This window comes from Musca domestica, unplaced genomic scaffold, assembly GCF_030504385.1.
Source record: "Musca domestica strain aabys unplaced genomic scaffold, Musca_domestica.polishedcontigs.V.1.1 35, whole genome shotgun sequence".
Taxonomy (NCBI): domain Eukaryota; kingdom Metazoa; phylum Arthropoda; class Insecta; order Diptera; family Muscidae; genus Musca; species Musca domestica.
In genome coordinates, this window is record NW_026712315.1 from 7,301,245 (window position 1) to 7,318,277 (window position 17,033).

The 17,033-nt window shown below is 36.1% G+C and overlaps 1 protein-coding gene across 1 annotated transcript; it reads left to right on the forward strand.

Moving 5' to 3' along the window:
- The first annotated feature begins 7,181 nt into the window (after positions 1-7,181).
- On the forward strand, positions 7,182-11,339 carry LOC131803871 (carbonic anhydrase 2-like). The gene is made up of 2 exons (XM_059125670.1): positions 7,182-7,215; positions 10,867-11,339. Exons 1-2 carry the CDS (start codon positions 7,182-7,184, stop codon positions 11,337-11,339), a joined length of 507 nt encoding a protein of 168 aa, XP_058981653.1.
- Positions 11,340-17,033: the final 5,694 nt, after the last annotated feature.

The following is a 17,033-nucleotide window of genomic DNA, read 5'->3' on the forward strand; positions in this document are numbered from 1 at the left end:
AACTCTACCTCCATTTATATTTCCGCGTCGATTGGTTCATAATTGTAGTCTATAGAGCAACTGCAAAATCAGGAAAATTTTCTGTTTTTGGTCCATTTCAACCCTAAATATTTTGTAATCATCTCCAAAAACAAAAGGGTTCTATTCTGACCCTAACCCCACCTCCATTTTCAATTTCGTGAGGATCGGTACATAATTGCGACCTGTAGCTTGATTGCAAATTAACATGGACGGATGGACATATATAGCCAGATAGACTCAGCTCGGCGAGATAGGAAGATCCATATATATTTTTCTATGTGGGAATCCAATATTTGGAGGTGTTACATATTTTTTGGCCCAATCAAACTTATAATACCCCCAACACATAGTATTGTAGGGTATAAATATCACAAAATATTAAAAAAAAAAATCACATTTTGATTTGGATTTTTCTAGATTTTATTCTTTTCTGACAAAAGACCATCCTGAGTTGATGAGAATTGTCAAAAGTCGCCCAGCCGTTTTTGAGTTATAAGCGTTTTAAGTAGCACCTCCTTCTTGGATATATGAGACAATGTATATTTTGCAATATTTCCAATATTTTGGATACCACGTCTTCGTATAGCCCCAATATAACGGTACCTCTCGATATTCGGTATTTAGCTACATTAATCACCGAATTTTCTCATTCAAGTTTCGCATTTGAGTACTGTAATGGTTTACGACAAAAGTTTTTTTTTTGTCATTATCAATACAATATATATATTGAATTATGGTTGCAACAAATATTCGCTCAATCGTTTGCTTGCGTCTAGAGAACAATCTAAACGAGTGCAAGATATCAATCTACAATGGATGTTTCTTTTCATTCTCTTTTGTGTAGCATCCAAGCGATGCTTTGTTGAAAATGTTTTGGTTGATATGTACACCCACATAGATGCATGGGTGGGTGGCTGAAAGGACACCAAGTCATATTTTGATATGATTTATCAAGAAATATTGTTTCAAGTGTAAATATTGACTGCATCTTGCATCCATGTCGGGACGATATGGATTTGTGCGGAAAAAACGCTGTTAAATTAAATCAAAACAAATCGCAAAAAATGTTTACTTTAAAAATATCGATTGGTCTGTTGATGTGTGTGTCTTGTTTTGCTTATGTAGACGAAGGTCCTAATATTTGAGGCAATTGAAATGTTACATTCTTAAAAACACAAGTTTAACAAGTTAAAAAGCAGTAAGTTCGGCCGGCCGAACTTTGAATACCCTCCACAATTTGGAACGAATTTGGAAATTTTCAAGAAATAAAATCCCTAAAAAAATTCTGTTAAAATTTTCAAAATACCGAATAAAGCCGTTATTTTGGGGTCTACACGACGTGTCTGTCATAAGCCATTACCATATTCAAATTCGAAACTTGAAATAAACGGTGATTAATGTAGTTCCCATTACAAACTCGAAGTACGTAATTTGAAACAATTCCGGTGAATAATGACGCTAAAATCATCAAAATACCGAATATTGGGAGGTACCGTTATATGGGCGCTATACGAAGACGAGGACCTGCATAAACAATTCTCTGACTTAGGCTATAGTATCCATTACGAACTTTAAATAACAATTTTGAAACAGTTCCGGTGAATAATGTCGCTAAAATCATCAAAATACCGAATATAGGGAGGTACCATTATATGGGGCCTATACGAAAACGTGGACCTGCACAGACAATTTTCTGTCTTAGGGTGTAGTATTCATTTTGAACTTTAAATACCAAATGTGAAACAATTCCCGTGAATAATGTCGCTAAAATCATCAAAATACCGAATATCGGGAGGTACCGTTATATGGGGGCTATACGAAGACGTGGACCTGCATAGACAATTTCTGTCACAGACTGTAGTTCCCATTACAAACCCGAAGTACGTAGTTTGAAACAATTCCTGTGAATAATGACGCTAAAATCATCAAAATACCGAATATAGGGAGGAACCGTTATATGGGGGCTATACGAAGACGTGGACCTGCACAGACAATTTTCTGTCTTAGAGTGTAGTGTTCATTTTGAACTTTAAATACCAAATGTGAAACAATTCCCGTGAATAATCTCGCTAAAATCATCAAAATACCGAATATCGTGAGGTACCGTTATATCAGGACTATATGAAAACGTGGACCTACATGGCCCATTTACGAACTTATCCTGCCTACTGGAAAAATAAACTTGTGTGAAAAAATTTAGCCTTCTATCTCAATTCGTTCGAAAGATATCGTGATTACAAAAGACAGACGGACAGGCTGACGGATAGACAGACAGATGGACAGACAGACAGACGGACAGACGGGCATCGCTAAATCGACTTAGAATTTTACGCTGATCAAGAATATATATACTTTGTTGGGTCTGATATGAGTATATCGAGGAGTTACAAGCGGAATGACAAAGTTAATATACCCTCCATAGTATGGTGTAAAAATATCACTCGTTTTTGCCGACAGATGTATACCATCAAGCAATGATCGTTTATTTAAATATACTTTGACTGGCGTTATGACTGTTCAAACTATTAACCCTTTATTGGGGAATTTCCAAAGGACTGGGCCATTTTTGTGCATTTCGTATCTGACCTAAGTCTGATAAAAATGTACCAAATTCGGGCTATACAGACAACGTCATTCATCTTTTCAGGAGAAATGTATTAATACTTGAAAATAAGTAATATGCATGAGATACCGGACGGACCGAAGTATTCCACTTCATCGAATACTAAAAAATGTTAGGATTATTATTATTTTCAGATTTATGCAAATTTAGTTTAGTTTACCATGTTTTGAAAAAAAAAATCGCAATTCATAAATGATGTTAATATTGAATATTGTGACCTTTTGTGGGGCACCTACCCGAATAGATGGGCCGACATCTAGCATCTTCACACCAAATCTTGTGTTAATAGAAATATTGGCGTGTTTGAAATTTGAACGCTTTCTGCTTACTTCGGTTATATCGCATTTATAAACGTTTTGGTTATTCAAAATGTTGAACCTTTGTTTTGGGGGAAGTTACAAAAGAAATGAACCGAGACATTCTATCTTCAAAATATTGTGGTGTGCGTAATTTGAAGAGAATCAGATGCTTATTTCGAATTTTATGATCGTTGCTGTTATTAAAAACATACCACCCCTTTGTGGGGAGGTACAAAAAATAATGGTCCGATCTCTACCATCTTTATAACAGAACTTGTGTTGATGGCAAAATTGAGATGTACCAAGTCTGAATGGAATCGGATGTCAATTTTATACTTTATGACCTTCATGGATACTCAAAATTATGACCCTTTGTGTGGAGGTACCAGAAGCAGTAGACCGATATATTCCAACATCACACCAGACCTTGGGTTAATAAAAACATTGTGATGTGCGTAATTTGAAGACAATCGGGCCCTTACATCACATTTTATAGGAGTTATATTTACTCAACATTTTGAGCCTTTGTGGGGTAAGTACTTGATGGAGTGGACCGATATTGTTCATTTCCGTACCTGACCTAGCACTGATGCAAATATTAAAATTTGCAAAGCTGGAACAAAATCGAATTAACCTTTCTCTTTCTGTGCAGTAAAATATTTTCTTTTAAAAAAATATTGACATTTTGTGTGGGAGCTACCAGTAGAAGAGGACCGATATTGCCCATCTCCGAAGTCCAAGTTTGAGAATAATATTACGATGTAACAAGTTGGGATCAAAACGGATACTTCTTCGACAGTTATCGTGCGCACCAGCCGGACGGACGCTTGAAGGGGCGGACATCGCTAGATCGACTCCAAATCTCCTGAAACGGTCTAAAACCGTTATTTCGATGGAGGGAGTTTTGGCCGTATCAAATGATATATACCCTCTCTAGCCATATGGCTGAGTGTATAATTACCATAATAGTGTTTCTCTTGGGTCCCAAAAGGCTAGAGAGTTTGGCGTTAGAAAGAACAATTTTTGTTTAATTGTTTACATTTTCAATTATTTTTATTTACTTTTTTATAGCAATTTATTTTTTAATAAATTTAAAAGCTCTGTTTTTTTATTTTATTTATTGTTGCTATTATACCCACATAAAAGTTTGCATTTAGTTCACAAAAGAATTTGTTGAATAATTTATTTGTAATCCAACGCTAGTTGCAGCATAGCCTTGCACTCTTACCATTTCAGTGGAAAAACTGTTTGGCAATGTAACTCGGTTTCAATTTCAAGTGTTAAAATTTTAAAATGCTGAAATTATATACAGTTGTTGGTAAGTTTGCATTTCGTGTTTTTTTATATTTGGCTTTAATTGTACCCTACAACATTATGTGTTGGGGGTATTATAAGTTTCATTGAGCCAAAAATTATGTAACACCACGAAATATTGGTTTCCCACATAGGAAGGTATATATGGATCTTCCTATCTCGCCGAGCTGAGCCGATCTAGCTATGTATGACCGTCCGTCCATGTTATTTGTAATCACGCTACCCACGGTCGCAATTATGGGATCCGATCCTCACAAAACTTAAAATGGAGGTGGGATTATGATAAAAATAAAAGCTATTTCTTTTGGAGATGATCACAAAATTTTTTTAGGGTTAAAATGAACCAGTTTCTCTACAGGTCGCAATTGTAGACCAATCAACACGGAATTTAGCATGGGGCTAAACCTTTGGTTTGGGCGGCCTTCCAATTTGGATTTCATCGGGTAATATTTAGTGGGAGAAATAGACCATAACATTTGTTTTAAATAAAAGTCAATTTTTTCCATTAAACCGCGAATATTATTAATCACGGCGAAATCACAAATTGACGAAAAGGTCAATTCTGACCGTTACGTAGATGCCGAAAGTAAATATACCAGATGCATATAGCGAAATATATACAATGTGTATATACAGGGTGAGATATAAAGAAACTGCAACAAAGTCAAGCGTCATAATTTTCATTTCATTGAATGAACACAAAAAAATGTCGGAATAACATCAAATTTTAGAATAGGTTTAGATTTTTTCGAAATGGTCACCTTTGACACGAATTATGGCTTTCAAACGACCAATGAAACCGTCATGCGCTCCCCGAATGTTGCTCTGCGCTATTTTTGGCCCATTCCCGGCGAAGCGCTTGCTTGAGGTGATCGACACTTTGGTATTTTGTAGTGCCAACCCTGCTTTCCAAAATACTTCAGACTCAATAGTACAACGGATTGGTATCCGGAGATTTTGGTGGCCATGGTGGCCAACCTCATTTTGTAACCTTTCTAGAGTGGCGCGTGCTGAGTGCGATGGTGCTAAGTCCTGTAGAAATGTCCAAGGTCTGCCACCAAAACGTTTGCGTGCCCAAGGCTTTAATACACCCTCCAGAATATTCTCGCGATAATATTCGGCATTTATTAAGATACCACGGTCGATTAATACGAGCGGAGAGCTACCATCGGCTGTTATGGCGGCCCACACCTTCACCATGGCCGGCGCTTCAGTTCTAGTGGCCAACGGAAGGTGCACATTTTCAGCTGACCTCTTTGGCAAGAAAACACGAACATTTTGTTTGTTTAAAAACTGCTGGACAACGAATGTTCTCTCATTGGAGAAAACCAAATTCGGTAGTCTACCACTCTCGGCCAAGCGATGCAACTCTTTACCTCTTTTCAGTCTACCTTCTCTTCATTGCGGTGCAAGTTCTTGCACTTTTGGAATTCCAAAGGGCTTAACCCGAGTTCATTTTTCAATATTTGAAAATAGAATGTTTACGATATGTTCAGCTCATGAGCCATTTTTCGGCCACTGCGGCGCGGGTTATGGTCAAGTCGCTTCTCGAACCTTTTCTGCTGATGTTGTGTTTTCTTCCGTCCACTAACGTCGGGCTACGTTACCAGTATCACGGTAACGAGCTATGACGAGACGAGAAACAAAAGATTTATTCACATTTAAATGCTAGAGTTCTCTAACGATAGCCACTTGTGGTTTTCCAGCCAAATATAAAGAAATCACACTATCACGCTTGAATTCCATCACGAATTTTTTCTGAAAAATTCTCACCAAAATGCTTTTGTACGCTTGTAAACAATATAATGGGCTGTCACTGGAATAATTTTTACGGCTGTAGGACGAATGGCTTAGAAATGAAAGCAGTTGGTTGCGGTTTTTTCTTCTCACCCCGTACAAAGGAAGTGGATGTTAGCTAGAATACTTATATCTAAAGAATGGCTGGACCGATTTTGACAAATGTTGTCAATTCAAAATGCCCTCTGGGCATAAAAGTATAAAATCTAAAAAATCGCATAAAAATATGAAAATAATGATGTTAATATAGATTTTGTAATATTTTGTGAAACTTTTCTATTTTTTCATTTTTTTTATCGCATGCGATTATTTCTATTTGACTTATAATATTGAAGTTTATATTTTGTAATATTTTACAATACAGGTTACTATATACAGATTGCAGTTATCGTCCGATCCTCACGAACATTTTCACTAGGGTAGGGTTAGGCTAGGCCTATTGTTTTCAAAAATGTTCGCAATATATTTAGGGGTTGAAATGGATCAAGAACTAAAAATTTTCCTGATTTTGCAGCCGTTATTCTACCTTTTTATGCTGATTTCGTTATCGAATATAGCCAAATAGAGTAGATAAGCAAATCATATAGATGTGTCTAAATTTGGAGATACAGAGGGGCCTTTTGCATTTGGAGATGATCGCAAAATATTTAGGGGTTCATATGAACCAAAAACAGAAAAAATTTCCTGATCACACAATTGAAACCAATCCACACTGAATTTTTATGAGCAGAGAGTTAAGGACAGGGAAGCGTTCTAGCGTTTTGGATGACCATTGGATTATATTTAGCTTAACTAACAGGACGAGGAGGCAAATTTCAATGACCAAAAAAAAAAAAAAAAACAAAGGGTAATATCTGGCCAGTTCTCTATGACATTATTTCAAAAGCGAAATCTAACAAAATGGATTTGGACATAAGGGTGCTTCTAACAAATTGTATTGTCGGTCGGCCCGCACGGCTATAGCCTTTTTTACTTGTTTTCTTATAAAATTGTTTGTTTTATTAATTTTCTTTAATTCAGTTAACATTTCTTTTTACAGGTTTTCTTGCCATATTTTCGTTCGATAACACACTTGGAGGTAAAAAAAATTTTAATCGTTTTAATTCTCAATTGTAAATTGTTGAATAATGGGGTATGTTTCGCAATCCAATATTATACAGGGTGAGATGAAAAAACTGCTACCAATTTCAGAATTCTGTCATTTCCAAGCCACTTGTACGACAGCTGTTAAAATTATTCCAGTGACAGCTCATTCTATTGTTTACAAGCGTACAATAGCATTTTCAGAAAAAAAATTAGTTGTAATGGAATTCAAGTGTGATAGTGTGATTTCTTTATACTTGATTGGAAAATCACAAGTGGCTATCGTTAGAGCATTCCAGAATTTAAACGTGCATAAATCTTTTGTTTCTCGTCTCGTCATCGCTCGTTACCACTTTTCTTTTCAAACCATTTTTGCTGATGTTGCTGTTTCCCTCTGTCCACTGTACTGGTAGCATAGCCCAACGTCAGGGAAGTGGACGGAAGAAAACAGCAACATCAGCAAAAATGGTTCGAAAAGTAAAAAAGCGACTTGATTGAAACCCGCGTCGCATTTGGCAAATATTGAAAAATGAGCTCGGGGTAAAGCCATTGAATTCCAAAAAGTGCGAGAACTTACACCGCAACAAAAAGAGAATAGACTTAAAAGAGTTAAAAAGTTGCATCGCTTGGCCGAAAGTGGTGAACTGTCGAATTCCGTTTTCTCCGATGAGAAAACATTTGTTGTCCAGCAGTTTGTAAACAAACAGAATGATCGTGTTTACTTGCCAAAGAGGTCAGCTGAAAATGTGCACCTTCGGTTGGCCACCAGAACTCAAGCACCGGCCATAGTGATGATGTGGGCCGCCATAACAGGTGACGGTCGCTCTTCGCTCATATTAATCGACCGTGGCATCAGAATAAATACCGAATATTTTCGCGAAAATATTCTGGACGGTGTATTTAAACCTTGGGCAATCAAACATTTTGGCCGCAGACCTTGGACATTCCAACAGGTCTCAGCACCATCGCACTTAGCACGAGCCACCCAAGAATGGTTACAAAATGAGGTTACTCGCTTCATTTCCAGTGCACAATGGCCACCAAAATCTCCGGATACCAATCCGTTGGACTATTGTATCTGGAAGATTTTGGAAGGCAAGGATGGCACTAAAAAATACCAAAGTGTCGATTTCTTCAAGCAAGCGCTTTGCCGGGAATGAGCCAAAATACCACAGGGCAACATTCCGGCAGAGTGTGACGGTTTCATTTGAATGACATAAATCGCCAAATGTGACCAATTCGAACGGATAAAGCTGAAATTTTGAAATTTTGTATTGTGGTACCTGTTGGTGGTAGGCCTGTGACAATGAGGTGGTTTTAGGAATATATGCTACAAGTGTACGAAAAGTACTAAATAGTACTACATTTTATATAATTAGGTATTGGCTGAAAAGAAAGTGCTTGAAATCTGATATTTGGTATTAGGATCGCTGTTCATGTGTAATCTCGACATATGGAGATGGTTTCGAAAATATGTACCACCTACCATAATTAGTGAATGTTACTATAATTGGTATTAAGGGATGCAATAGAGATAATGCTTATTTCGCTTTCTGTGAGCGTTTTGTTTGTCGATATGTTGAACCCTTTGTGTGGGAGGTATCAGAAGAAATCGTCCGATCTCTGTTATCTTTATTTTTTGTGTTGAGGAAAGTTTTGAGTTGTACCAAGTCTGAATGGAATCGGTTTTAATTTCGCGTTGACCCTTTGCGGGGGACGTATGGAATGGACCGATATATTATCCATTTTCACAGCAGATTTTGTGCTTGTAGAAATAAGGGGATTTATGAAATATGAAGAGAACCGGATGCTTACTTCGGATTTTATAATCGTTTTGGTTTTTCAAAACGTTGACCCTTTGTGGGATAAGATAAAATAATGTATTTACATCCCTTGACTAACACTTTTTCCTATTGAATTATAAATTAAATGTGTCTCTTATATCGCTCACAATTGAACCAAACTTAGGTCAGATACGAAATCGACAATATTGGCCAATCGTTTCGGAAGCTCCCGCATAATGGGTCAAAAACTTGAATATTCTTTACGCAAGTCACTTTTTTTGAAACTTTTGAAATTGTTTATTTTTATACCTTACAACACTATGTGTTGGGGGTGTAATAAGTTTGATTAGGCCAAAAATTATGTAACACCTCGAAATATTGGTTTCCCACATACGAAAGTATATATGGATCTTCCTATCTCGCCGAGCTGAGTTGATCTAGCTATGTATGTCCATTGTAATTTGTAATCACTCTACAGGTCGCAGTAATGGCTGGATCTTCACGAAATTTAGAATGGAGGTGGGGCTAGAGCCAAAATTGCTTTTGGAGATGATCGCATAAGATGTAGGGGTTGAAATGGACCAAAAACTGAACATTTTCCTGATTTTGTAGGTGATCTACAGGTCGCAATTATAGACCAATCGAGGCAGAAATTACCATGGGGCTAGAGCTAAGGGCTGGGCAGAATCTTTCCAATTTTGATGGTTATCGGGTAATATTTAGTGGGTGAAATGGACCATAACATTGTTGTTGAATAAAGGTAAAATTTTCCATTAAACTGCGAATATTTTTAATCGCGGCGAAATCACAAATAGACGAACAGGTTACTTCTGAATGTAACGTAGATGCCGATAGCAAATATACCAGATTTATATAAGCAAGGGGGATGTAAGCTAGAATGATTATATGTCGAGAATGGCTGTACCGATTTTGACAAATTTTGTCAATTCAGAATGCACTCTAGACACAGAAGAATAAAATCTTAAAAAAACGCATAAAAAGATTTCAATAATGATTTAAATATAGATTTTGTATTATTTTGTGACATTTGTTTATTTTTTCCATATTTTTTTATCGCATACGATTTTTTTAATTTGACTTATAATATTGAAGTATATATTCTGTAATAGTTTTTCACCTTACAACACAGGTTGGGGTTATTATACACAGATTGAAATTATCGTCCGATCATCACGAAAATTTCCTCAAGGGTAGGGTTAGGCTCAGAAGAGCTGGGCCTAATAAAGATGTCCGCAATATATTTAGGGGTTGAAATGGACAAAACAACTAAAAATGTTCCTGATTTTGCAGCCGTCATAAAGATCACAAATAGAAACAAAACGACACGAAATCTCGCATGAAGTTAGAGTTTAGGGCATCAGGTAGAATGGACCACTACTTTTGTATGAAAAAATACCAGCATTATATACCGACGATATCCGATATACACAATGGGCGAAATTCTGGCTTTTTTCTGCTGATTTCGTTGACGAATATAGTCAAATATCGTAGACAAGCAAATTATATAGATGAGTTAAAATTCGGAAATACAGAGGGGCCTCTTGCTTTCGAAGATGATCGCAAAATATTTAGGGGTTCAAATGAACCAAAAACAGAAAAAAAATGCCTGATCACACAATTGAAGCCAATCGACACGCCTGAGAAAAGAGTTAAGGAGTTAATGGAAGGATTCTAGCGTTTTTGATGGAAAATGGGCCACAACAACTAACCGCATGAGGGAGTGCTTAAATATTGGGCAAATGTCCCTGGTCAGTCAGTGCTCCGTGACATAATTTCAAAAGCAATATCTTCCAAAATGAATTTGGATATAAGGGGACTTCGAACATATCGTAGTGTTGTAGGGTATCACAAGGTCGGCCCCGCCTGACTAAAGCATTTGCTTACTTGTTTTTTATTGTCTTTATTTTATTTTAAATTCCCTTAGGACCTGCGTTACCTAGCCCCAAGGCCAAGGAGTGCATTGGTAAACATCAAATTCCTTTAAATGAAAGAAGTGTAGACATCAGAGTCGTCCAATTCGAACCATTTGCATTTGACAATTTCGATGCAAAACCATTGACGGCAGAAATAGTAAATTCCGAAGATCTACTTCAAATTCAGTTGCGCTATTCTGAAGATGAACGACCGGTAATCTATGGAGGTCCATTACAGGAATTGGGAAATTTTACTTTGGCCCGAATCGATTGGTATTCGTTGGAAGTGACGGATCCCGCCAATGACTTGGACGATATAAAATTTCCAGTAGAATTGCACATCATATTCTATAATAAAAAATATAGATCGCTAGCCAAAGCGGGACATCGACCCAATGGCAATATGGTGTTAGCATTCCCACTGAAGGTACAGTCCAGGATAATTTTTGATGGAAGTAATAACAATTTGGAACCCATGTTTTAGGTAGTTGAAGAGACTTTATTGCCGTTTTTTGAAATTGTTTTAAAATTTTTACCCATTCTAAGAGAGCCAGACAGTTTTGGGCTGTTTCCCGATCATGCGCCAGCCCTGATGCCGGAAAATTTGTTTGGAAATCTGAGTCATTTCTATTTGTATCATGGAACAACGTTTAATTGGCATTGTCAAAGGGATGTTGTGTGGTTTGACTTTACTACTCCCTTGGAAATTGGAGTAGATTTTGTAGGATATATTTAGGAAGGGGTATTTGAATTGGAATTTATAACTTATTGTTATTTTCTTCCACAGGTCAAGGGTATGGAGTATTTAGAGGCATCAGATGGCACACCTTTGATGAAAAAGATTAGAAACGATAAAACTCCTCGAGGGATGGTTTTAAAATCATTCGGAACGAATGGTAATGAGAAAGTCTTTAGCATAAACGGATGGAAAATTATCGGTTGCGTCATAATGGTACAATTTTGGTGCAATGAATTTTTATCAGAAATGTAAAAGGGAGCATATTCTGTGTATTTATTTTCCGAGGATCAATAAAGAGCTACATCATTTTAAAATAATACATTTTTAACCAATTGAAATAGAATTTCTGATTAATTGTATATCATTGCTAGCTGGCCCGGCCGCGTTGCCGGCCCTTAGTTTTAGTGCATAGTTTTTTTTTAAATATAATAATTTACAGATCTGGCTCACATAAGTGGCACAATTTTTAGTATAAGTGATGACTCGACTAAATAGAAATAAATACGCATCGCAAAAATGTCAATACAGGTTCACGTAACGGCGATTTATAGTGTTTCAAAAGACCTGATCCTGATCCAGCCAGAAGTTGTAATTTGAGAGTTAAAAACCTAAATAATAAATCACATATATTAAAAAGTAAGCAAAGGCTATAGTCGTGCAGGGCCGACCATTTGATACCCTACAACACTACAATTTGTTAGAAGCCCCTTTATGTCATTGGGACATTTGCCCAATATTTACGCACTCCGTCGTGCTATTAGTTGTTGTTGTCTATTTTACATCCAAATATAATCCAATGGTCATCCAAAGTGCCAGAATTTTTCACTGTACTTAACTCTCTTCTGAAGCGTATCGATTGGCTTCAATTGTTTGATCAGGAATTTTGTTCTGTTTTTGGTTCATTTGAACACCTAAATATTTTGCGATCATCTCCAAAAGCAAGAAGCCTCTCTGCATCTCCAAATTTAGACTCTATCTACGATATGCTTGTCTACGATATTCGGCAACGAAATCAACATAAACAAATTAAAAAGTATTTGTCAGTTTTATCGACAGATGTATACCCTCAGATATAGCAAATTGTAAAAAATCGCTGACTTGTTTCGCAAATTATGACAGATACATGTATTAAAAATTGTGACTCTTTGTGAATGAAGTACCAGAAGGGGTTCACAGATATATATCATCAGCACAACAGATAATGGTTTATCAAAAATGTTTGTATTTGTGGAATTTTAGGAGAGTTGGATGCTTATTTCACTTTCTTTGAGCCTTTGTAGAGGCGGTACCAGAAGAAGTGGTACCAGAAGCACTTGATGGAGCGTGGATGGAGTGGATGGATTATTCATTTCTGCACCTGACCTAGAACTGACGCAAACATTAGGATTTGCAAAGTTAGAGCAAAATCGGATTATTGCTTCTCTTTCTTTTCAGCAAATATATATATATATATTTTTTTTTTTGTGAAAATTTCGACCTTTTGTGGGGGATGTACCAGAAGGAGTGGACCGATGTATTCCAACTTGGCACCAGACTTTGGGTTTATACAATTATTGCGATGTCTGAAAATTGTGGGAGAGGTACTTGATGGGGTGGACCGATGTTGTCCATTTTCGCACCTGACCTAGCACTGATGCAAATATTAACATTTACATATTTAAACATTTTGACCTTTTATGGGGGAGGTACCAGAAGGAACGGACCGATGTATTCCATCTTAACACTAGACCTTGGGTTGGTAAAAATATTGAGATGTGTGAAATTTCAAGACAATCGGACTGTTATATCACATTTTATAAGAGTTGTAATTATTCAAAAATTTGACCCTTTATGGGGGAGGCACTGACGCAAATATTAAGATTTGCAAAGTTGGAGCAAAATCTGATTATCGTTTTTCTTCCTATGCAGAAAATACATTTTTTTTTTTTGAAAATTTCGACATTTTGTGTGGGATGTACCAGATGGAGTGGACCGATACATTCCATTTTCACACCAGACCTTGGGTTAATAAAATTACTGAGATGCGAGAAATTTGAAGACAATCGGACTCTTACATAACATTTTAAAAGAGTTGCATTTATTCAAAACTAGCTGGCCCGGTCCGCGTTGCCGGCCCGTAGTTTTAGTCTTCAATGCAACTTTTGTATAGCATAATATTTCGCAAATCTGGCTCATAAAGGTGAACAAATGTTAACATAAATATTGATCCGACTAAATAGAAATAAATACCTATTTAAAGAGGGCAAAATAATTTCTGAATAGTCAAAGTTAATTACGTTTTTACACCCATTACCATAGCACCTCAGATTGCGCTTTAGTCCCTAAGAAGTCTATGTTCTTGTTCATAGTAAAATTCAATGACGAATCAACAATGCCCATGTTGTTGTCCGCCAATCGGTAAAAATCACTATAGATCGGCGGCCCTGGGAACTATATGGGGGCTGTACCAAAATTTTTACCTATATTGACATTTTTCTGTAAGATGGTTCTCTACTCACAAAGTAGCCTAAATATAGCAAAATCGATTGGAAAATGTGGTCAAGACCCTCGAAATAGAAAAGTCAAGATGCCAAATAAAGGCCAAATCAGTTGAAAAAGACCAAGGTCATAGCTGAAATCAGGGAAACATTCATATGAGGGTTATACCAAAATGTAGGCCAACCAATATTCTCTTGGGGGTTACAAATTCAATAGAATACAAAATTTTCTTTTCTGACCACACATTAGATGTGAAAGTGGACTTGGGAATACTCCAATGTGGGGACTTTACTTAAATAAATTCCGATGTGGCAATTATCCTACCCCAGGGTAGCATAAATACAATTTTTAGCCAAATCAATTGATGAATGTGGTCAAGACCAAAATGGGCCCTACTCTGAAAATGTAAAATTTTATGCGAAGAGGTTCTCTACCCCCTTAGAAACAAAGATGCCAATTAAGGCAATAAGGTTTGGAAAGAATTTCTGGACGGATAGAAATCCTTTTCTTATTAAAAGTCCCATTCGCTCTACTATTTTGCACCCTTTAAATTTGGCATTTTACTGATTGTACTCCCAAAGAATTTTGCATTTTGAGCTCTCATTGAAGGATTATTGTCACATGAAAGAAGTAGTTCCATGCTTTTAAATGAGCCCCATTAGGCTTTTTCTGTCATTTTTGTTTTATATTTAAATGTGTTCGCATCTTCCAGCTGAACCACGATGTAGGCCCTGGAGTTGTCAGTTAACATCCTATTTCCCACTTATTTAATTTTTTTTTTTTTTTGTTTTTTTTTTTTTTTTTTTTTTTTTTTTTTTGTGAAAAATTGTATTTAGTGAGAAATTATTCTTTATTTTGTTCACAAAAAATTCACCGAAGTCAATATGATAATACAAATTGAAAAAAGAAGAATAACAAATTGAAAAAATCTTCAATTTCTTCGCTGATTTTTTACAGCAAATGTTTAAAGATCCTTACAAAGTTTATCAATAGAATATTATTTTAAAATTCGATTCCATTGAATTTTTTTTCGATTTTTCCCCGATTTGAGAATTTTTGCAATGAGATCTCTTTTTCGTGATTTTTTAGCGATTTTGAAAAAGTAATTATTTTTTAACTTTGGTATGGCCGCGATAAATTATTTCATCTATTCATCATCATCTATTCCGTTTCGCCACCACATAATTCGGTACTACACTTCCATGTAACCCGCCATCAATTTCAGTTCTTAAGAAATCAAGTCAATTAAATTGGTATTAATATTCAAATTCAAAAATAAAATATAAAAAACACTACAAATGTACATTAGAAAAAAATAAGTCAACATTGAAAAAAATCATGCAAAATAAAACATTACTATTGTACATTTCAAAAGTCAAAATGAAAATGTTAATATATCACATTTTTACGCCCTTTTTTTTGGATATTATCCTTTTCGGAAAAGAGACAATTCCGAATTTGTATGAATCGTTAAAATCTGTTCAGCGGTTCTTAAGTTATAAGCGTAGTAACTAACACAACTTCCTTTTATATATATAGATTTTGACCCTTTGTGGGGAGGTACCAGAGGGAGTGGAACGATATTGTCAATTTTCGCACCTGATCTAGCACTGATGAAAATATTATGATTCGCAAAGTTGGAGCAAAATCGGATCATCCTTTCTCTTTCTGTGCAATAAATTATTCTCTTTGAAAATTTTGATATTTTGTGTGGGAGGTACCAGAAGGAGTGGACCGATATTGTCCATCTCCGAATTCGATCTAAGTTTGACAATAATATTACAATGTACCGACTTTGGATCAAATGGGATACTCCCTTCGAGAGTCATCGTGAGACCTGTTTAGACGTTACTCATAGGTTTTTGACTCGGAGAATTTGGCCAATATTTATGCACTCCGTCGTGTTGTTAGGTATTCAAAACAATTTCACACCAAAGTTGTGGTCCATTTTTTAGTTATATATAATACAATACTCATCCAAAATATCAGACATCTTCCCTGTACTTAACACTCTTCTGATGCGAAATTGCGTATGGATTAGCGAGCGACTACAAAATTAGAAAAATTTTAATTTTTTTCAGTCCATTTGAACCCCCAAATGTACATCTTAAGAACAATAGGCTTTAATTCTGATCCTAACGCTACCCCATGCAACTTCGTGAGGATCGGACGATAATTGCGACATGCATATAATACCCTCAAAGCGTAGTGTTGAGGAGTGTAAAAATTTGAAAAATTGTCAATTCAAAATTGTAAGTCAAATTGAAAAAATCGCATGCGATAAAAAATATGACATAAATTGAAAAAAAAAAAAAAAAATGGAACAAAGGATATTCACTCATTAATTGGTATATTTTTCCACGGTTTTTATTTAATTGTATCCTTTTCTGGCCAGAGACCATCCCGAATTGAGGGGAATTGTGAAAATCGGCCGAGCGGTTCTTGACTTATAAGCAGAATAAATAAGATCTATTTCTTTTACACATATATTTTCCTATTTTGCTATATATCCGATTTCTTGGCAATCAGCATAACCTTAATGGTCAGGAGTGACCTTTTTATATATATTTGTGATTGGCTGGGATTAAAAATATTCGCGGTTTAGTGGAAATTTTCCAATTTTCTTACATTAAAGTTAGGGTCTTATTTACCCACTAAATAGTTAAGATATTAAACTCTAACTCCATGTAAATTTCCGCGTCGATTGGTTCATAATTGTGGCCTATAGAGCAACTGCAAAATCGGGAAATTTTTTCTCTTTTTGTTCCATTTTAAACTCTAAATATTTTGCAATCATCTCCAAATACAATAGGGTTCTATTCTAACCCTATCCCCACGTCCGTTTTAAATTTCATGAAGCTCGGTTCATAATTGCGACCTGCAGCTTGATTACAAATTAACATGGACAGACGGACAGACGGACGGACGAACATACATAGCCAGATCGACTCAGCTCGGCGA

What these genes read in the sequence shown, in the direction of transcription:
- LOC131803871 (XM_059125670.1), top strand. Translation starts at nt 7,182, where the DNA reads ATGGGGTATGTTTCGCAATCCAATATTATACAGG. An exon ending in GCAATCCAATATTATACAGG is followed by an intron (nt 7,216 to 10,866) that starts GTGAGATGAAAA and finishes AAATTCCCTTAG; the next exon opens with GACCTGCGTTACCTAGCCCC.